At 42.9% G+C, this 23,653-nt stretch overlaps 1 protein-coding gene across 5 annotated transcripts in view; it reads left to right on the forward strand.

The window, feature by feature from the left end:
* Nucleotides 1-23,653, forward strand: part of fam53b (family with sequence similarity 53 member B) — a 135,166-nt gene that overhangs the window by 53,106 nt on the left and 58,407 nt on the right. For all 5 annotated transcript variants that reach the window (XM_072239442.1, XM_072239445.1, XM_072239441.1 and 2 more), the window contains one exon: nt 18,391-19,175. In XM_072239442.1, coding sequence (XP_072095543.1) covers nt 18,391-19,175 — 785 coding nt within the window. The remainder of the gene's footprint in view (nt 1-18,390; nt 19,176-23,653) is intronic.

Consider the following 23,653-nt stretch of genomic DNA (forward strand, 5'->3'; position numbering starts at 1 on the left):
CATCCTATTGATGTCCCGTTGTAACATCCGATAGCCCTCCACACTATCCACAACACCCCCAACCTTTGTGTCATCAGCAAATTTACTAACCCATCCCTCCACTTCTTCATCCAGGTCATTTATAAAAATCACGAACAGTAGGGATCCCAGAACAGATCCCTGAGGCACACCACTGGTCACCGACCTTCATGCAGAATATGACCCGTCTACAACCACTCTTTGCCTTCTGTGGGCAAACCAGTTCTGGATCCACAAAGCAATGTCCCCTTGGATCCCATGCCTCCTTACTTTCTCAATAAGCCTTGCATGGGGTACCTTGTCAAATGCCTTGCTGAAATCCATATACACTACATCTACTGCTCTACCATCATCAATGTGTTTAGTCACATCCTCAAAAAATTCAATCAGGCTCGTAAGACATGACCTGCCTTTTACAAAGCCATGCTGATTATTCCTAATCTTATTATGCCTGTTCAAATTTTCATAAATCCTGCCTCTCAGGATCTTCTCCCATCAACTTACCAACCACTGAAGTAAGACTCACCGGCCTATAATTTCCTGGGCTATCTCTACTCTCTTTCTTGAATAATGGAACAACATCCACAACCCTCCAATCTTCCGGAATCTCTCCCATCCCATTGATAATGCAAAGATCATCGTCAGAGGCTCAGCAATCTCCTCCCTCGCCTCCCACAGTGGCCTGGGGTACATCTCATCCGGTCCCAGTGACTCCTTGCTTAATTGTATTGCTCCATGGCGTATAAAAATTTGGGAACCGCTAGTCTAGACTATTCTTCACTTTGTTCTTCCAGGATGACTGATTCAAATGTTTGTTTAATAATTCCTTATTCCTCCGAGGTAATCTGTCTTGTTGCTATCTAAAGAACCCACATTAACTTCAGCTATCTCTCCCTATTCATTCATTTTATTTTGCAGTTATGTTTTTATTCCACACTAATTGACTCTTGTTTTTGACTCCCCTTTTTCTTATCAGCATCGTGCTCCTTCTTTGTTGAGTGTCAAAATGTTCCCAATTCTCAAATTACTGCCTTTCTTGGCAACTTTGTAATCCTTTTCCTTTGATCCAATACTCTCCTTAACCTCTTTTGACAGCTATAGCTAGGTCACTTGTTTTTTTTTCCTTAAAGAATATATATATCATGTAACTGTATATTAATCCTTAGAAAGTTGCTTCTTTACTTTCATACCTGTTAATGTGGTTTCCAGTTTATCATGGCCAATTCACATCATATGCCTTCATAGTTTGTCAGATTTAATAGATTAATTAGCTGCTGATACACAAAAGCAGATCTACTATACGAAGGGTGATTGATAAGTTCGTGGCTTAAGGTAGACGGAGTCAATTTTAGAAAACCTAGCACATTTATTTTTCAACATAATCCCCTCCTACATTTACACACTTAGTCCAGCGGTCGTGGAGCATACGGATCTTGGACCTCCAGAAAGTGTCCACAGCAGGGGTGATTGATAAGTTCGTGGCCTAAGGTAGAAGGAGATGAGTTATACAGCTTTCATTACATGCAAATGCAGTTCAACTCTTTGAGTGATTGTGCAGAAAGTTTGAAGTTAATAACTCATCTCCTTCTACCTTAGGCCACAAACTTATCAATCACCCCTCGCAGACTGTTGCTACATTTAGTTTTGATCTAGAAACCCATCTCTTACATTCTGCATGAGTCCATTCTTTTCATTTTTACTGCTAATTTAATTTGCCAGCTCCATGTTGATCAAGATCCTTGCGATTATTTTACTGTTTTGAAGGCCTATTTAATCTTTCCAACTAAGGTTTCTTGCCCTTTGCTCTGTCTTATCACAGCCAGACGTGTTCTACTTCATTTTTGGAGCCTGAATCCTTCCTCGCTGCTGCCTTTGTCCTGTTTTAGAATGGTAGGGCCATCCTGACACTGTTTTTCCATTTTGCCTGTCTCCGCTAAAATATAAAGCATTCTGGAATTCTCAGTATTGAGTCACTTTTCAGCTTGGCTCTTGGATCACATCCATTTTTTTTTCCAATTATGCCATTGTTTTTCTCAGTCAGTTATGAATGCAATGTGTATTCAAACAAAGTTGTTTTAAATTTGTCTCTTTACCACATCCCCTTGCTCTAACTGGAGCTGTGCTTGTATGCTCATATGCACTGTTAATCCTCACACACCCTGGTTATCCTGACCTATTTTACTAGTGTACGCTGTACATAGTGACATCAACAGTACTGTGCACAATTCTTAAGCACATCTCTATTGCTTGGAGCTGAGAGAGAGGTTGTAAATCTGGCAGGAGCAAAGGATGATGGGAATGATGAGGTGGAGCGCCAAGGGAGGGGTGTAGGATAGGTGACGGAAAAGGAGTGCCTAGGGCAGGCGATGGTGCGGGTGCAGACACACCCATCCTTATGATACCAGGCAACGTAATTTGATTTCAAACAATTGGTTTAATAGCAAGCTGGCCTTCATAACAAGGGGAATTGAGTATAAGAGCAAAGAGGTCCTTCTGCAGTTGTACAGTGCCCTGGTGAGACCACACCTGGGAGTACTGTGTGCAGTTTTGGTCTCCAAATTTGAGGAAGGACATTCTTGCTATTCAGGGAGTGCAGCGTAGGTTCACAAGGTTAATTCCCGGGATGGCGAGATTGTCGTATGTCGAAAGATTGGAGTGACTGGGCTTGTATACTCTGGAATTTAGAAGGCTGAGAGGGGATCTTATTGAAACATTTCAGATTATTAAGGGATTGGACATGCTGGAGGCAGGAAGCATGTTCCCGCTAATGGGTGAGTCCAGAACCAGAGGCCACAGTTTAAGAATCAGGGATAGGCCATTTAGAACGGAGTTGAGGAAAAACTTTTTCACCCAGAGAGTGGTGTATATGTGGAATGCTCTGCCCCAGAAGGCTCTGGAGGCCAAGTCTCTGGATGCTTTCAAAAAAGAGATGGATAGAGCTCTTAAAGATAGCGGAATCAAAGGTTATGGGGATAAGGCAGGAACTGGATACTGATTGTGGATGATCAGCCATGATCACAGTGAATGGTGGTGCTGGCTCGAAGGGCCGAATGGCTTACTCCTGCACCTATTGTCTATTGTCTATTGACTACTATAGAATGTCCTTTGGTGCTTCACACTCCCTCCACTCTCCCTTCCTCTTTTCCCAATCCCGATTTCCCCTGTACCTGGCCCTTTTCCACTTTCAGTCCACGATAGAGACCCACATCAGAATCAGGCTTATCATCACTCGCATGTATCATGAAATTTATTTTTTTTTTGTGGCAGTAGTACAGAACAACGCATAAAATTACCACAGTACTGTTCGAAAGTCTAAGACATCCTAGCTATGTATATCAATGCCGAAGTCTTTTGCACAGTACTGCACATACTTTGATAATAAATTTACTTTGAACTTTGAACTTTAAACCTTGCTTTGTTGCTTTGTCCTTTTGCTTCAGCTTTATAAATTTCTCTCACCAGAATGTACCCTACCTCGCCCTACCAATTAGCTTGAAGCCTTATCTACAGATGTAGTTATTTGATTTGCTAGGGCACTAATTCTGGCCTGATTAAAAGTTAAAGCTGCTCCAAAGGCAGTTTCCTCCTTTATCTGTAGTAGTGCCAGTTACCCGTGAAGTGAAACCCATTTCTCCCACTCTAATCTACTGCAGACGTGATTGCCATAGATTCCATCGATTTCAATTAACTATGATTGTTGTGCATGATCAGCCCTGCCATGTCTGTCCTAAAATACTTCATTTTTGTTGATCTGTTAATCACATCTAACTACAGTCAAGCCAAACCTTGGATGCCTGGTCTCCAGACTTAATTTCTCAGGTACCACTGCTCTCTGGTCACATGACTCCAGTGACCCAATTACTCGGCAAGCTGCTTGCTTACCACTGGAAATCAGTGGAATTTAAAACCACACGATTAAACCACACTGTGCAGCTACATTAAAGAAATATTTAATGTTCTGCTTGCCACTTCTTTTCATAGAGTTATAAAGTCCAGTGCCTCTCCGCGGACTGTCAAGCACCCATCTGCACTCATCACATTCATCTTCTTGCACAACCATTAGCTCCCCTCACCCAAATCCCCTGCCAGTCTTTTAAATGAGTGGCAATCTAATTAACCTTCCAAGCTTATTTCGACTATCTTTGCCTCAAAGTGCTTTCCCTTCCAACACTGTAGTTCCCCAGGCAGCCAAGCTGTGCAAAATAACACCCTGATTTTTGTCCAAGCCCTTCACGATGTCTGTGACCTATTCAGCAACAAAACTCTTGCCAAGTCCAATCCCACTTTTATCCTTTGGTTCCTAGTCTGTCCAGCAGAGGGCAGAATACTGACTCGCCACCCCCCACCCTCACTTACATACCTTGCTCATGTCATCAAGGACAAAAATAAAAATAATTGAAAGAAGTTTGGAAGGCGAATTGGATCCTGTGATTTGTCTCTCATATAAATGGGGGGAATTTGGGTGAGGAAGGAGGAAAAATGAGGTTAGTGTAGTCAGGTGCTTAAAGGTTGGTGGAGATGTGTTGTGGCAATTATAAAGCCCAACCACAATGAATCAACATTGCAGCAACAGGCAAGTTTGGACCTCTTGGCTGCATTCTCCACCAGGCAGTGTACGTGGCCACTGAGCCATTACGGACTAATGGGAGGGCAATAGTACCTACTAATCAGCCAGGGCGGAGTGAGGAGTCATGCTATAGGTGCGTAGGTTTTTTGTTTCCAAGCCATTGACGTACTCCATTAATACCAGGCATGGGGGAAGGAGAGTGTGAGAATGGTGATGGGGTTGGGCCATTTTTCTGTCTGGATCCAGAGGGTGGATAGTAAAGTGTCTTCTTTTGCTGGAGCACCTGTCCTGTCAACTATGGCTGCCTTCTCAATTCAGAACTAGGGCCAATGTTAATGGACGTGCTGGCACTGGAGAGGGTCCAGAGGAGGTTTATGAGAATGGTCCTGGGAATGAAAGGGTTAATGTATGAGGAGTGTTTGATGGCCCTGGGCTTGTACTCACCAGAGTTCAGAAGAATGTGGGGGTGGAGGATCTCATTGAAACCTATTAAATAATGAAAGGTCTAGATGGAGTGGATATGGAGAGGATGTTTCCGACAGTGGACGGAGTCTATGACCAGAGGCACAGCCTCAGAATTGAAGGAAGCCCATAGAGAACAGAGATGAGGAGGAAATTCTTAGCCAGAGGGCAGTGAATCTGTGGAATTAACTGCCACAGGCAGCAGTGGCGGCCAAAACATTGCATATCTTTAAAGTGGAGGTTGATAGGTTCTTGATAAGTAAGAACATCAAAGGTTATGAGGAAACGGCAGGAAAATGGGATTAAGAGGGATAAAAAATCAGCCAGGACATAATGGTGGAGCAGACTTGATGGGCCAAATGGCCTATTTCTGCTCCTATGTCTTAAGGTCTTATTGTTAATAATGTAAATATGCTTGGAACAACTGTCTTCCAGCCTCGAGTTGTAGGGTGTGTGGGTGTTGATGGTATTTGCTGTGGTGTGCACATCGTAGTTATAATGTGCCTCTAATGATGATCCAGACAGCTTTCAGTAATTTTCTTCTTCAATGAATGAACTGCCTGTAACCATTTGATGCATGAAACTTCCCTGGTTCTGACTCAGTTACAAACAAGGTGTCTCCTGTGACACCTGCCTGGAGCTGCTTTTCATGTTTTTCTCTGCAACACTGAACTTGTTTTCTTGAAGAGCCATTGTGCTTAATACTTCTGTAGTTTAGTGGGGGCGAGGAAGGACATTTTCATACTCGCCTATCAGGAGTCACTCCCAAAGGAGATTGCTTAGAAGGCACTTTGGTTGCATGCATGTAATTAGAGGAGGCTCAAAACAGTCAACTGCGAGCTTTGCCTTCAGACCTTGTTCTCATTTAAACAGAATTCTTCCACATCTTCAGAAAGATGTTTAAGCCACACCACCTTCCTGGTCCAAAACCCACTTCCTTTGTTTTTTTTGGGCTTTCAAAGTCACAAGAAATGTGACCTCCTGGCAAGTATATTTTTGCTGGATTAACAAAGCCAAATCGGTCAGCTCATTGGACTCTCAATTCCTATGAATGAGATGTCAGAGTTCAAAGTTTAAAGTAAATTTTATTACCAAAGTACATATTTGTCACCATATACAGCCCTGAGATTCGCCTCCTTGTGGACATACACAATAAATCTAATAACCATAACAGAATCAATGAAAGATCACACCAACTGGGTGGACAACCAGTATGCAAAAGACAGCACACTGTGTAAATACAAACAGAAAGAAATAATAAATACTTAAACCATAAATATCAAGCCCATAGGTTGTGGGAACATTTCAATGATAGGGTGAGTGAGTCTGAGCGAAGTTATTCCGTTTGGTTCAAGAGCCTGATGGTTGAGGGGTAATAACCGTTCCTGAGCTGGGTGATATGAGTCCTGAGGCTCGTATACCTTCTTCATGATGGCAACATTGAGAAGAGAACATGACCTGGCTGGTCGGAATCCCCGATGATGGATTTTGCTTTCCTGTAGATGTGCTCAGCGGCAGGGAGGGCTTTACCTATGAAGAACTGGGCTGTATCCACCACCGTTTGCAGGGTTTTCCGTTTTGCGCTGTTGTTTCCACACCTGGTGTTATTCAGCCAGTCAATATCCACCACAAATCTATAGAAGTTCGTCAAAGTTTTAGATCTCATGCCAAATCCTCGTAAACTCTTACGGAAGTAGAGGCATTGCTGTGCTTTCTTTGTAATTTCATTGGTGTGCTGGGCACAGGAGAGGAACTCCGACATGATAACGCTGAGGAATTTAAAGTTGCTGACCCTCCCTACCTCTGATTTTCCAATTCTCTGATGAGGACTTGGCTCATGAACTTCTGGTTTCCTACTCCTGAAGTCAATAATCAGCTCCTTGGCCTTGCCGACATTGAGTAAGACACCACTCAGCCAGATTTTCAGTCTTCCTCCTATATGCTGATTCATCACCGCCTTCGATTTGGTGTCGAGAGCAAACTTAAATATGGCATTGGAATTTGGCTTAGCCACATAGTCATAAGTGTAAAGCGAGTAGAGCAGGGGGCTAAGCACACAGCCCTGCGGTGCACCTGTGCTGATGGAGATTGTGAAGGAGTTGTTGCCAATCCGAACTGACTGGGGTCCTTCCTTGTGGAACAGACTAATGAATAGATTGGCATGCTACTATTGTGAATTTCTTACTGAGGAATTTAAAGTTGCTGACCCTCTCCAACTCTGATTCCCCTGATGAGGACTGGCTTATGGATCTCTGGTTTCCTTTTGCTAACCAAAGAGCTGATTATTGACTTCAAGAGGAGACTGGGGATTAGAAATTTCTGTAACTGAGATCAGTGGAGAAATATTTAACATGATTATTATGCGAACATAGTCATTTGCTAATATTGGTCAAGCTATATTCCAGCCTCTGTTTTGGGTGATCTCTACAGTATATGGCTTTGCCCATTCTGCTATACTTTGCTACCTTTGTAACTCAACAGGCCTGCAAAATCAATTATAATGTTGGCATTTATTATTTTCATGCTTGTTGAAAATTTGGCTTTTAAAAAAAAACAAGCAGAAGACTTGAAGTTTGAATTTGTCTGCTGTGCTCTGACTGAGCTGTTTTGCAACGTGCTTTCATTCTGAGAACCATGCGCTAACGTTGAAATATCAGCTTGTAGGTATAATAATTAATAAGAGGCTTTACACAGTTGAATGCAATATATAAAAATATATTCTCTGCAAAGTCTTTGTGATGGCAAATGCCCATCTTCACATCGAGGATGCCCCCAATGTGCCCAGTGGGTTGGATTCAGAACAAACCTAGCATTTCCACTGCTGATGACCATGAGACACTGTGACTATCTGCGGTAGCAGAAATGTTTATCAGCACCTACTGTTTAAGCCTCATGGTGCAATATTTTCCTCACTCTAATATTATAAGACAGGAGATCGGCTCTACTGCAATAACGAATGCAGAAGGGTTTGTTGGGATGCCACAGAATCATGGGGAACCAGTTTAATGAAGTTGTAGTGAGTTATGTTGGCGCGTGGCCAAGTGGTTAAGGCGTCCGTCTAGTGATCTGAAGGTCACTAGTTCGAGCCTCAGCTGAGGCAGCGTGTTGTGTCCTTGAGCAAGGCACTTAACCACACATTGCTCTGCGACGACACCGGTGCCAAGCTGTATCGGCCCTAGTGCCCTTGTCTTGGACAACATCGGTGGCGTGGAGAGGGGGGACTTGCAGCATGGGCAACTGCCGGTCTTCCATACAACCTTGCCCAGGCCTGCACCCTGGAAACCTTCCAAGGCGCAAATCCATGGTCTCATGAGAGTAACGGATGCCTAAAAAAAAATGAGAACCACTTGCAACAGTGATCTCATGTTTGGCAGATCAGACTGAGGCTCTGCTCCCACCATTGGGAACTAAACAGTGAACGGGTGGAGGAGGAGGATTGAAGAGCATCACTCGGGCTGCATGTTCCAAACCTGCAAAGAAGGGGAAAGGCTGTAAGTCCCTTGGAACACCCTCACCTGCAGGTCTCCTTCTGCATCACACGTCATTCAGACTTGGAAGTATATCACTATTCCTTCATGGTCACTTGGCTTGAATCTCGGAACTGGTGCCCGAATGCAGTGTGAGAGCATTTACACAGTAAGAACTATAGTGGGGTCGTAAGGTCAATTGGCTACAACATCGAGGATGCTTTGGCTTGGTCAACAGATCTTGCCCTTGCTAGTGACATCCAGATCCTGAAAATGAATTTTAAAACAAATAGAGCACTACCAATGATTGCAAAGTATGAAATTAGTTGTTGTCCGGCCCCATCCTCTGTTGCTTCCATGTGTGTTTTTTTGGGTGAGTTGCAAACCCCTGGAAGATTCCTAGTTTTTGCTCAGTTGACCGACATCCTGAAGAGCAGGGGGGTTCTCATTATTTTCTCTAGAGTCTCATTTGAGTAGGAGATCATCTGGACATTCCTGTCCTGGTTTACCATGCGCCGAGCTCCACTGCATGTGTTACTGTTGGGTGGATTGAGGGCTGTGCTTGGTTGTGATGCCCTTCCTGTACAGACCATTGCCAATATCAGAACACCTGGATGACAATAACTAAGGGCCAGATGTCAGTCTAGTGAAGAGCTGAAGGAGGGAGAGTGCTGGTTAATGAGGAAGAGGGTTTAGTTTATTTTTACAGTGCATTATTTGTATTTGTTCAGTTTCGATATGCCGAATAGCTTTAATGGATTGAAGACCAGGTGACATTCTGCCTCTCCATAGCAGCTAATGCAGTTTAGAGGGAGTTATCCCATAGCGGATTACCTGTAGTCATCCTTTATGTTGACTATTTGATGAAGTCATGTTAAAATATGTTAAAATACCCCTTTCTGCAAGTATGTACGCGCAGAGGCCACTTTATTGGGTACACCTATACAGCTGCTCATTAATGCAGCTATCTCATTAGCCAATCACATGACAGCAACTCAATGCATAAAAGCATATAGACATGGTCAAAAAGTTCAGCTGTCGTTCTGACTAAACACCAGAACGGGGAAGAAATATGATCTAGGTGACTTTGACCATGGAATGATTGTTAGTGCCAGATGGGGTGGTTTGAGCATCTCAGATACAGCTAATCACCTGGGATTGTCACGCACGACGGTCACTGGAGCTTATAGAGAACAGTGTGAAAAGTAAAAAAAAAAATCCAGTTAGCAGCAGTTCTGTAGGTGAAAATGCCTTGTTAATGAGAGAAATCGGTGGAGAATGGCCAGTCTGGTTCAAGCTGACAGTACCTCAAATAACCACGTATTACAACAGCGGTGTGCAGAAGAGCATCTCTGAATGCTCATCATGTTGAACCTTGAAGTGGATGGGCTACAGCAGCAGAACACCGCTAATAAAGTGACCATTGAGTGCATACGGTAGTTGTAGCCAGAAAATGAGTTTCTGTAAAGGGCAGGAAATAGGTGGAAATCCATTATGCTCACTTCAAATAAATTTACATTTGGTACTGGCTATGTATCGTATTCTATTTTGAAAATTCAAGTGCAGAACAGAAACAGATTTTGACGACACAGTATATGCCATGGCCAATGCACATTGAACACAATACTGACGGAAAAAAATCATCCTTATCGCAAAGCTATTATTTGTCACTGCCGAATAACTTGATTGTTCCCGGTATAAATCTATTAAAATTTAGCACTAGTGCCCCCTCCGACCATCCTCATGGACGTTAAACCAAATCCTTAAAGTTCCAGGAATAAAAGAATATTAGCTCAGTTTTGCTCAGGGATAAATTACTCCTTTTTATTTCAGAATGTCAGGTGGGCATGTATTGATCTCACTCTTAGTCGTTTGCCATCTGAATTTTATTTTCATCTTTCGCTCTCAGACTGTGGTGTGTGCGTGCGTGTGCATGCGTGTGTGCGTGTGTGTGTGCGTGTGTGTGTGTGTGTGTGTGTTGATTGGCAGGCGGGTCCTCTCATTATGCCCCCGTGCATTATTCCCATCACTCCTTGTCACTTCAATAATTTCTCATGAAATAGTCTCTGGTTTACTTGGCAGGGGGAATAATCTGTTTTCTGTTCCCTTCCATCTGCATTCCACGGCCTGTTTTCTTCAAGTGCAGACTGTGTTAACGTTCCAGCGTGAGGGGACCAAACTCAGTCCTCTTGGCTTTCACTGAGTACTCTTTCTTGTAATTTAACCAGGGCCTATCAGTTTGCCTCATCATGACTGAGTTGCGGGCTTGTGATGTGTTGTGACATGAAAGGACTGTGCTCTGCTGGCTTAGTGATCAACTTTCTGAATGGTTTTGTGAACGACTGAGATGTTGAAAAAATGCTGTTTGTTTCCCTGGTTAATATAATGTCAATTTGATTTATTTGATTGATACTGTAAATGGTTGCATTCAATTTTCTATTTAACGATCTAGATTGTGGGAATATTCTGGAAATTTAAAATAATTCTAATTGACTCCTACACCGAATTGTGTTTAGGGTTGGAAGACAGCTTTCTGAGTTGAATATTTAATCTCTGTTTGGAGGGTTTTTGATGGAGGGCATATAAAAGTCCTCTTGAATCTTCATGAAAATCTATATTAAAACTCGGCATTTATCATTAATAATAGTTTAAAGCTGAAGCCTACTGTGTTAACAAAATAATGAATCACTGTGATATAAATATATTCTTGTAGGCTGAACATGCCTTTGGCTTAAAATAGTTTGTGATGAATTGCATACGTATTGATGGAAATAATCTTTGTGTCATATCAATCATCTATGAAGCTGTTTAAACAATGTAATTCCAATTTGGATGAACCCGAAGCAGAGCCTTGCAGGTGATTACACTGTTGTCAGCAGGCTGACTTGCTATATTGCCGTGGTAACGAGAACAATAACCAGATCATAAAACCTCTGAGGAATTACGGACGTGAGAGTCTATTCAGCCCATCTATCTGGAAAAGTTCTAAATAATCAGTTGCACCAACCAAGCTCAATCTTGGATACTTCCAGGGTTACGTTCCATCTATTTTATGAGGAAATTCATTTTGGCTCAATAGTTACAATTTTAACCAAACCTTATTAAAGAACAGGTTGGACAAGGTCAATTGAAATATTTGTCTCACATGTAATTTCAGTTGAGCAATAAAGTAGGCATTGATTTTAACTACTTAATTTTCTTGTGGCAATACAAAACATAGAAATACAATAAGGCCACTTGGCCTATTGAGTTTCCTCTGCCATTCCATCGTGGCTGATTTATTATCCCTCTCAACCCCATTTTTCTGCCCTTCTCCCTATAACCTTTGGTGCCTTTAAAACAGAGGCCTATCAACCTCTACTTTAGATATACCCAGTGACTTGGGCATCTATGGCTATCTGTGGCAATGAATTCCACAGATGCACCACCCTCTGGCCAAAGAAATTCCTCCTCATCTCAGTTCTATATGACGTCCCTCTATTCTGAAGCTGTGCCCTCTAGTCCTAGGCACATCCACTGTAGGAAACACCCTCTCCACATCCACTCTGTCTAGGATTTCAATATTTGACAGGTTTTAATGATATCCCCCCCATTCTTCTAAACTCCAGTGAGTACAGGCCCAGAGTTATCCAACACTCCTCACACGTTAACCCTTTGATTCCTGGAATAATTCTTGTGAACCTCCTCTGGACCTTCTCCAATGCCAGCGTATCTTTTCTTAGATAAGGGGCCCTAAACTGCTTACAATACACCAAGAGCACTCTGAACAATGCTATATAAAGCCTCAGCATCACATCTTTGCTCTTATATTCTAGTCCTTTCAAAGTGAATGATGACATTGCATTTGCCTTCCTCTCCACAGACTCAATCTGCAAGTTAACCTTTAGGGAATCCCGCACAAGGACTCTCAGGTCCATTTCCACCTCTGATTTTTGAATTTACTCCCTGTTTAGAAGTAGTCTGTGCCTTTATTCCTTCTACCAAATTGCTTGACCATACACTTCCCTACACTATATTCCATCTGACCATTCTCTCAATCTGTCCAAATCCTTCCGCAGACTCCCTGCTTCCTCAGTACTATCTGCCCCTCTACCTATCTTCATTTCATCTGCAAATCGTTGACATATAATGTGAAAAAAATGGTACCAATACCAACCTTCGCGGAAGATAGCCAACCAGAATAGGCTCCCTTTATTCCAACCCTTTGCCTCCTGCCAGTCAGCCAGTCTCCTATCTATGCTAGTGTCTTTCTTGTAATACCATGGGCTCTTGTTAAGCAGTCTCATGTGGGGCACCTTGCCAAATGCCTTCTCAAAATCCAAGTAGACAACATCCATTGACTCTCCTTTGTCTATCCTCCCTGTTAAATTGTCAAAGAATTCTAACAGATTTTCAGGCAAGGTTTCCCCTCAAGGAAACCATTCTGACTTTAGCCTACTTAATCATGTACTCCTAAGTACCCAGAAACCTCATCCTTATTATTGGATTCCAACATCTTCTCAACCACTGAAGTCAGGATATCTGGCCTATAATTTCCTGTCTTTTGCCTCTCTTCCTTTCTTAAATAGTGGCGTGACATTTGCAATTTTTCAGTCCTCTGGAAGCAGTCGAGAATCTCGTGATTCTTGAAAGATCATTCCTAATGCCTCCACGATTTCTTCAGCTACCACTTCCAGAACCCTGGGATGTAGTCCATTTGGTTCAGGTGACTTATCAGATCGTTCAGCTTTCCAAGCACCTTTTCTCTAGTAATAGCAACTGCACTCACTTGTGCCCCCAACACTCTTGATTTTCTAGCATACTGACTGTGTCTTCCGCAGTGAAAACTGACACAAAATATTTATTAAGTTCCTCCGCCATTTTCTTGTCCCCCATTACTACCTCTCCAGTGTCATTTTCCAGTTGTCCAATATCCACTCTCACCTCTCTTTTAATCTTTATATATCTGAAAAACATTTGGTATCTTCTTTGATATTATTGGCCAGCTTATCTTCATATTTCATCTTTTCTCTCCTTATGTTTTTGTTAGTTGGCTTCTTTTGCTTTTTAAAAGCTTCCCAATTCTCTAACTGCCAATGAATTTTGACAGTATTATGTACCCTCTCTTTTGCTCTTGTGTTGTCTTTACTTCCCTTGTCAGCCACAATTGCCTTCTCCTGATACATCTGATTTTATCTGACTTTAGCTTCTTCTTCTCAAACAGCAGGGTGAATTCCACCATGTTATGATCACTGTCTCCCAAGGGTTCCTTTAGCTTAAGCTCCCTAATCAAATCTGGTTCATTACACAACACCCAATCCAGAATTGCCTTTCCCTTAGTGGACTCAACCACAAGCTGCTCTGAAAAGCTATCTCATAGATGTTTTACTTATTCCCCCTCTTGCGATCCAGCACCAACAGATTATCCTAATCTATTTGCATATTGAAATCCCCCATGACTATCATAACATTGCCCTTTTTACATGTATTTTCTATTTCCCATTGAAATTTATATCCCACATCCTGGCTACTATTTGGGGTCATGTATATAACTCCCATCAGGGTCTTTTTACCCTTGCAGTTTCTTCACTCTACCCACAAGGATTCTACATCTTCCAATCCTATGTCACCTCTTTCCAAGGACTTGATTTCATATTTCACCAAAAGAGTCACCCCACCCCCTCTGCCTACCTGCCTGTCTTTCCAATACAATGTGTATCATTGGATGTTAAGCCTTCAACTATGATGTTCTTTCAGCCACGACTCAGTGTTGCCCTCAACGTCATACCTGTCAATCTCCAACTGCACTACAAAATCACCTACCTTATTCAGTATACTGCATGCATTCAAATGTAACACCTTCTGTCCTGTTTTCATCACCTTTTCCAGTGCCACCATGTTATACTTCAGTTCATCTCACTGACTGCAATTTGACCCTATCATCCGCCTGTCCTTCCTCACAGTCTCACTACACACTGCATCAACTTGTATACCATCCTCAGCCCTATCACTCTGGTTCCCATCCCCCTGCCAAACCCACCTCAACAGCTCTAGCAGACCTGCCCTCAAGGATGTTGATCCCCCTCAGGTTCAGATGCAACCTGTCCTTTTTGTACAGGTCCTACCTTCCCCAGAAGAGATCCCAATGATCCAGAAATCTGAAATCCTGCCCCCCCCCTTGCCCCACTTCCTCATCGTCAGTCATTCATCTTTACCATCATCCTATTCCTGCCCTGACTGGCATGTGGCACTGGGAATAATCCGGAGATGATTATCTTGGAGTTCGTGCTCTTCAGCCTTTTCCCTGACTCCCTGTACTCACTGCACAAGACCTTTTCCCCCCTTTCTACCTATGTCATTGGTGCCAATGTACACCAAGACCTCTGGCTGCTCACCTTCCCCCTTGAGAATCTTCTGTAGCTGCTTTGAGACATCCTGGACCCTAGCCCCTGGGAGGCAACACACCATCCTGGCTTCTCTCTTAGGATCTGCTGTCCATCCCACTAACTCTCAAGTTTCCTATCACTAACACACTGCCTGATTTTACCCTTCCCTGCTGAGCCTCAGTGCCACTGGCCTGGCTGCTGCTGTTGTGCCCTGATAGGTCACCCCTCCCAGCAGTATCATAAGGGGTATACTTGTTGCTGGGGGGGGGGGGAATGACCAGAGGGGAACCCTGCATGCAGTGTTACTCTGCTTACTTCTGGTAGTCAGCCATCTACTATCTGAAGCCTACACTCTGGTTATAACCAATCAGCAAAAGTCACATCTGTGAGGTTTTCAGCCTCTTTGATGTCTAAGTACGTCCAGTTCCAGCTCCTAACTGACAAGGTGAGGGAACTGAAGCTGGAGCTAGGTGCACTTCCTAAGTAGTCATCAGGGAGATCATTAGGTACCCTAATGACAACACATACATCCCATGAAAAAATAAAACCCTTGACTCATTTAAATAATGTCTAAAAACTGCAAGCTGTGAAATGAGTTTGTACCAAATGGAGAAAGATGTTTTCTTATTTATAGTCAGAAGATTTAATGAATAAATTCTTGCTGTTCTTCTTACCATTGTAACAAAATAGGTCAAGAACACAGCAAGCAACATGCTCACTTACAGTGTTCCGCCTCAGAATTATTTGATTGGGAATTATTTAACATGGCTGTATTGAATGATTGATTTATGATTATTTTTCCATACTATTTCTGTTCCAAATAACTTTTAAAATCACCTCATGAAAATTTCCATTGAAGGATGAAAAGCCTCATTCCTCCAGTCTTTCTTCACAATGAGACAGGCTTCTGCCATTCTGATCCTGTCAGCACAGTTATTCTGTGATTTGTAATTGAAATGGGAGAAAGACGTATTAATTCAGCGCCTTCCATATCCCCAGGAAACCATAAAGTAATTCACAGCTATGCCAGTGTAGTCACTGTTATGAGAAATTTGTTTTTTCAGCGATATTAGATGAGGATCGCCCATGGGGCCTTTTACCTCCACCTGCAGAAATCAAAGAAGCCTTTGTTTACTGATACCAGCACCTCCATCAAAGGAGAGCTCCCATAATTTTATTGTGTTACCCTCAATTATTTGTTCAAATTCATGAGTATTTGGCAGCGAAGCATCCCACCGATGAACCACACTGACCTTATTGTTCCGGTACAGTGAGACTTTTCAGTTAAAGCAGTAAAGAGGACACATTTGGAAATTTGCAGGACGTATCATTGGAGTACTCCAGAGATGCTGACATCCCTCATCACAGTTAACTCTTAAATGCCATTGACGCCTGTACTTTACATGAAGGTTCTGTTGCCAGATTATTGACTTAATTTCATTCTAAAGAGCAATATAACTGCTGCATAGTTACCTGGTAGGGGAACTGCTACCTCTAGGATTTTGTGGTGAGGGAAAATAATCAGTTTAATCCTTTTTTCAGGAGCAATAGCCCTGATATCTAACATCAGCAAAGTCAAGCTGAGGTAATTTATTTTGGGCAGAAATGGGAGGGGCTTTCAGCTGATTCCATTCATCAGCATAAGAGATAGGAACAGAATTAAGTCTTTTGACCCATTGAGTTTGTTCTGCCATTCAATCATGACTGATTTATTATTTCTGTGACCCACATTCTCATGCCTTCTCCCCATAACCTTTGACACCCTTACTCATCAAGAACTCTGCTTTGAATACACTCCATGACTTGACCTCCTCTGTAGAATCTGTACAGACTCGTCAAGGTCTAAAATTGTGGGCACCCCATCAGCTGCTGTAGATATGTAGTTAGTCGGATCCTTTTCCAGAACATTTAATTGAACAATGGGGCAGAGGAACAGAAGGGCAAGAAGACCCGAGACTAGGAGTAGAATAGGAATTGGACAAACAACTGGAGGGGCTTTGGGATGGACGTAGAAGAACAACTATTATTTACATCAGCTTGTATGTCCCCCTTGGAATATTGTGAAGTATTTCACTTCCCATGAATCACCTCTGCAGTAATTTTGAAATGTAGGAACTGTAATCATTTGGAAATAATGTCATCGGTGGTGCATGGTAAGCTCTCAAAGCCGCTGAGCAATGATCTGTTTATAGCGATGTTCACCGAGGGATAAGTATTGGCCAGGACACTTGAGGTAACTTGCAAGGCGGAGGCAACTCTGCTGCCCTTCTTCAAAGTTCAAAGTAAACTTATTATCAAAGTGCATATCATGTAGAAATCTGAGCTTTGTTTTCTTGTGAGCATTCTCGGTAAATCTGAGAATCATAATAGAATCAATGAAAGACCACACCCAGAGGACAGACAAAGAACCAATGAGCAAAAGAAAAAAAAGTGAGATGAACTATCTCTTCAAGATAGTTCCCACTACCTATGGACTTTTGAAAGTGAGTCCATAGATGGTAGGAACAGTTCAGTGATGGGGCGAGTGAAGTTATCGCCTTTGGTTCAAGAGCCTGATGGCTGAAAGGTAATAACTGTTTCTGAACCTGGTGGTGTGAGTCCTGAGGCTGTTGTACCTTCTTCCTGATGACAGCAGTGAGAAGAGAGCATGTCCTGGGTGGCGGGGTAGGGGGTTCCTATATGATATGGGGCCATGGGATTTCTCTGGGAGAGCACATGAAACCCATGCTTAGCATTTCATCTGAAGACAGCACCTTTGCTAATGTAGATCCCCCCCCCCCCAAAAAAAAGCTATGGGCTTGGAATTTTGTACGCAAAACTCTGAATCAGTCGCAGAAGTGCTGTCTCCAGTGCAGGAGGGAAAACTAGAGTGAAGGAAGAAAAGGGGGATTGGACGTGGGGAGAGGCAGGGGATTGTTGGTGATTGGACAAGAAGAGGAAATTGAAGGGATAGGAGTAAAATCAGGGATAATCTCTGGGAAAAGAGCACAGAGCATGGAGACAGATTGGGGTTCCGCATGAAACATCAGAGGGAGTGATGCAGATGCAAGTTCAGAAGGGGACACATGAAACCAAAGTAAAAGTGGATTTTTCAAACAGCACATTCAGTACCGGTACCTCCTTGCATTTATAAGTGTTTGCCACCATGCGATGTGGGAGCTAGCAAGACCGAACCATATTATTGCACTACAGCATTTATCAGTGGTGCTTGCATGTACTTTAGTAAGATGATTTAGCAATTACCTGCACATTTGCTGTTGTGTTCTGCAACTTTTGAAATTTTTGGCCTCTTTACAGAATGTATATCCATCTTGCCCAGATACCTGTGCTCCCATACACCACCTCCCCTGATAGGGTTAGAAAATCTGTCATACTAATGTTTACTTGGTAGATTGAAATTATGATGTAGCATTCCGCTTATAATGTTTCTTTCCTTAAGAACTAATCCATACAGTAGCTTCAGGGTACAGTCTAATAAAAGCTTTTTGTTTTGTTTGTTTGGAATAAAAAGAGGGTGATCGGTGGAGAGACCTCAACAGGAAGTGTCAAATTGACCTTGAGCAAACCACCAGTAATCTGGATCCACCTTGGCCTTGTTTGACTGGCTCCGATGAGTATCAGGAAAATGCAGTCTGGCCAAGTGATGCAAGTACAACGTCTGCTGTGACCAGTTTAATCAAGGACCTCAGCCTCACTGACCGAAACAGCAACCCAACAGCACCTCCCAGCAAGCGGCAGTGTAGGTCGCTGTCATTTTCGGACGAACTCTCGAGCTGTCGGTCTCCGTGGAAACCAAGTGGGTCAAAGGTGTGGACTCCAGTGGATAAAAGACGCTGCCACAGCGGGAGTAGCGTGCAACATTGTTCGAACGGGGTGTCTACAATGCAGAGGAGCTCAAGTTTTAGTCTGCCTTCAAGATCCAACGTCTTTTCTTTTCCGTGTGATCCCTTGGCTACCAGCAACAGGTCTGTGTGCCCTCGGGGCCAGGGCTTCTGGAACTCGGCCACTTGTGGGAGGTTTGAAGATGATTTGCACCCCGATTCCAGTTCAGGGATTACCTCCAGGGTCGACCTGCTCCGACCCCTTTCTGCGTCTCACGAGCAGATATCTGTGCTGGAGCTCGGCAAGCCGTCCACAAGCACGGTGTCTGCGACAGCACCAGACCCCTCGCAGCAGACCAGCCGCCTGCTCCGGTGCAGGTCCCAGCCGTGTGTCCACAACGATCAGAAAATTGGGATGAAACGCCGGCGACCAGAAGAGCAGAGGCCGTCCCTTGACCTTGCCAAGATGACTCAGGTATGTGATGGACTGCAGGCTTAGGCTAACAATCATTTTCAAACCCTCCCTCACCTCCCCATGGATATGAAGCAGTCCACAGTATTATAAAGCCATAGAGCCCTCCAACACAGAAACTAACCCTTCAGCCAGTTAGTCCATGCCAACCCATTAATCAGCCTTGTCCCACTGACCTACACCCAGACCATAGCCCTCCATATTCCTCCCACCTATGTCCCTTTCCAAATTTCTCTTCAATGTTGAATTTGAACCTACATCCACCACTTCCACTGACAGCTTGTTCCACCCTCTGAGTGAAGAAGTTCCCCGTCATGTTCCACTTAAACATTTCCCCTAAACCCATGACCTCTTGTTGTAGTCTCACCCAACCTCAGTGGAAAAAACCTGCTTTCATTTACCCTATCTATACCTTCCATAATTTTTTATATCTCCTATTAAATTTCCCCTCATTCTAGAGAACAAGTTACTAATCTATTCAACTTTTCCTTATAACTTAGGTTCCAGTAACATCATTGTAAATTTTCTCTCTACTATTTCAATCTTATTGACATCTTTCCTGTGGGTAGGTGACCAAAATGGCGTACAATACTCCAAATTAGGCCTCACCAATGTCTTGTACAACTTCAACATAACATCCCAACTCCTGTACTCAATACATTGATTTATGAATACCACTATGCCAAAAGCTTTCTTCATGACCCTATCTACCTCTGATGCCATTTTCAAGGAATTATGGATCTGCATTCCCTGATCCCTCTGTTTTACCGCACTCTTCGATGCTGTAAGACTTTTCCCGGTTGGTCCTCCCAAAGTGCAACACCTCACAGTTGTCTGCATTAAGTTCCATCTGCCCTTTCTCAGTCCATTTTTCCAGTGGATGCAGATTCCGTTGCATGCTTTGCTAGTCTCCTTGCTATCCAGTACACTGCCAATCTGGTGTCATCTGTAAATTTGCTATCCACGTTATTATCCAGATTGTTGATATAGATAACAAACAACAATGGACACAGCACTGATTGCTGTGAGTCTCCAGTGGAGTCTCCACGGGCCTCCAGTCAGAGAGGCAGCCATCTCCCATGAAGCCAATAGCTAATACAGTTTACTACCTCATCTTGAATGCAAGCAACTGAACCTTCCTGACCAACCTCCCATGGGGGACCCTGTCAAAGGTCTTGTTGAAGTCCATGTAGACAACACCCTCTGCCTTACCTTCATCAACTTTCAGAGTTAATTCCTCAAAAACCCCTATAGGATTGGTCAGACATGACCTACCACACGCAAAGCCATACCGACTGTCACTAATCAGTCCCAGTCTATCCAAATACTCCTATATCCGGCCCCTTAGAATACTTTCTAGTAACTTTCCCGCTACTGATGTATGGCTCACTGGCCTATAATTCCTTGGCTTGTTCTTAAAATCTTCCTTAAGCAAAGGAACAACATTATCTATCCTCCAATCCTCCAGCACCTCACCCTTAGCTAAGGATGTTTTAAATATCTCTGCTAGGACCCCTGCATTTCTGCACCTGACTCCCACAGGGTCCGAGGGAACACCTTGTCAGGCCCCGGGGATTTATCCACCCGAATTTGCCTCTGGACTGCAAACATCTCTCCCTGTGTAATCTGCATAGGGTCCCCCACCTCTACAGACTCTGTGTCCATCTCCGGAGTAAATACAGATACAAAAAATCCATTTAAGATCTTACCCATTTCTTTTGGCACCTCACATAGATTACCACTTTGATCTTCCAGAGGACCAATTTTGTCCCTTTCTGTCCCTTATCTCTGAATATCCTGTATCTGTAGAAGCCCTTGGATAGTATTCTCCTTCATCTAGTCTGCTAGAGCAACCTCATGACTCCTTAGGGCACCTGATTTCCTTCTTAAAAGAGTTCTCTTGCATTTCCTATACTCCTCCAGTACCTCATTTACTTGAACATACAAACTCTGTACTCCTAAAGTGTTCTCCTCTGAAGGCCTTCCACTTATCAAGTACGCCTCTGCCAGAAAACAAACTGTTCCAAGGTCACACTTGCCAGATCCTTTCTGACGCCATCAAAATTGGCCGTTCTCCAATTGAGGACCCCAACCTGAGGACCAGACCTATCCTTTTCAATAAGTAACTTGAAACAAATAGCATTTTGATCAGTAGATGCAAAGTATTCCCCTACACATACTTCTGTCACCTGCTCTGTCTCATTCCCTAATGGGAGATCTCTCTAGTTGGGACTTTTATGTAACGATTAAGGAAACTGTCCTGAACACATTTGACAAAATACCCGCATATACTTTCCAATAACTTTCCCACTGCTGATGTCAGGCTCACTGGCTTATAATTTCTTACCTTATTCTTAGAGCCTTTCTTAAGCAATGGAACAACATTAGCTATACTCTAATCAACTGGCACCTCACCTATAGGTAAGGATGTTTTAAATATCTCTGCTAGGATCTTCTTTCCCATTCAGCACATTTACAGTACGGCAACCCCAATCAATATGAGGAAAGTTAAAATCACCGACTATCACAGCCTTGTGTTTCTTTGGACTGTCTGCGGCCTCTCTACGTATTGCTCCTCTAAACCCCGCAGACTGTTGGGTGATCTGTAAAATAACCCTTTAACATGCTCATACCTTTCTTATTCTTCAGTTCTATCCATAAAGGCTTACTGGCCGAGCTCTCCAGTCTGTCCTGACTGAGCACTGCCACATTTTTCGCAAAGTAATGTCATGCCCCCTCTGCCCTTTGATCCTTCCCACTCTGTCACATCTAAAAAAATGGAATCCTGGAACATCGAGCTGCCAGCTCTGCTCCTCCAGCAATCATTTCTCATTAATGGCTAAAATGTCATAATTCCACATGCTGGTCCACGGCCTGAGCCCATCTGCATTTCTTATAATACCCCTTGCATCGAAACATATGCAGCTCAGAACGTTAGTCCCACCTTTTGATTTCTGACTTTGCCTGAGGTCTTAACAACTCTGTTTCCACAACCTCTCCACTATCTGTTCTAGCACTCTGGGTCCCATCCCCCTGCAACTCTAGTTTAAACCTCCCCTCTGTAGTACCAGCAAACCTTCCTGCTAAGATATTAGTTCCCCTCGAATTCAGGTGCAAACTGACTCTTTGGTACAAGTTACACATTCCCTGGAAGTAAACCCAATGATCCAAAAATCGAAGCTCTTCCTCTAGCACCATCTCCTTAACCACGCATGAAACTGTATGATCTTCTTATTTTTTGCCTCACTCGCACGTGACTCACACTGAGATCACAGCCCTGGAGGTCCTGTCATTTAATCTAGTACCTAGCTCCCTGAACTCACTTTACAGGACCTCATCACTCTTCCTACCTGGGGTCATTGGTACCTATATGGACCATGACCTCTGGCTGCTCACCCTCCCACTTAAGAATGCTGAGGACTCTTACAGCTTGTGTCTCTCATCACTGAAGCCATAATGAGCCAAAGCCTCATTTCACCACTCTTACTACTGGCCCACTCACACAATGGCCACTCTGCTTAAACCTCACTTCTCTTTATTGGACCTTGCCAAGTGCCTAATTACGCGCAATCCAATGCCTCCTTGGGAACTCTGGCGCATATTTAATATTATTTAATTTATTATTGAATTATAACTTACAAAGATATGTACACTGCAGCCCTTGAGATACACACTACATTAGCACATTAGGAGAGGTTTGTGCATTTAAATTTTATAATGTGTAAGACAGATGCAGAAATTACTCAACCTTTTGATAAGATTACTTTAAATTTGCAAGGGATTGTCATTCATCTGTGTGCACAATTACATTTTGACAGGAGAGCGAAAGCTGATTGAAGAGAGACTGTGTGGGAATCAAAATTTTTTGTTTGAGCACCAATGTAGGACTGGAACAGAATTGAAAAAAACACTCTCCTGGAAGTATTAATAATTTTCAAGACTTCAGCAATTTCATTTAGAGCTGATTTTCTAAGTTGTGACAGAATTATTTTCAGCCATTAACAGATTTTTACCTCAAACACTATACAGGTTGCTTGGCCACTTTCAGGCAGGAGTGCACGTAAATTCAAAGAAATGTCCTTAGCTTTGTCTTCTCTCCGAATCACAAATAAAGTCTCTCTTTGTTCACCATCAATCTTCCTCCCCTCATGCTGCAGTGTTTTAAATTTTTAATTCAGCTTTGGAGCTTCTTTGCTATTCAGCTAAGTGACAGTTGATCTACATTACTGGAGCGGTTTGAGTTTCTAAAATTCAGCCCAAAAACCATCAAAGACCGAGCTGTAAAAAAAACATTCAAAATCAAAGATTGCAAAGCAGCCATTTTTATTTAAACAGGGGGAATCAATTCATTGCCCCAGTCAACCCCTAACCAATTCCTAAGTTAAAATCCATTATACTATGCTGATCTTATCATTTATAAGTGAATAGTTCAGTTTCATTTCAGTTTATTTTATTGAAATCTCACTGACACCTGAAGAAAC

The sequence above is a fragment of the Mobula birostris genome, chromosome 21 (assembly GCF_030028105.1).
Source record: "Mobula birostris isolate sMobBir1 chromosome 21, sMobBir1.hap1, whole genome shotgun sequence".
In the NCBI taxonomy this organism is placed as follows: Eukaryota; Metazoa; Chordata; class Chondrichthyes; order Myliobatiformes; family Myliobatidae; genus Mobula; species Mobula birostris.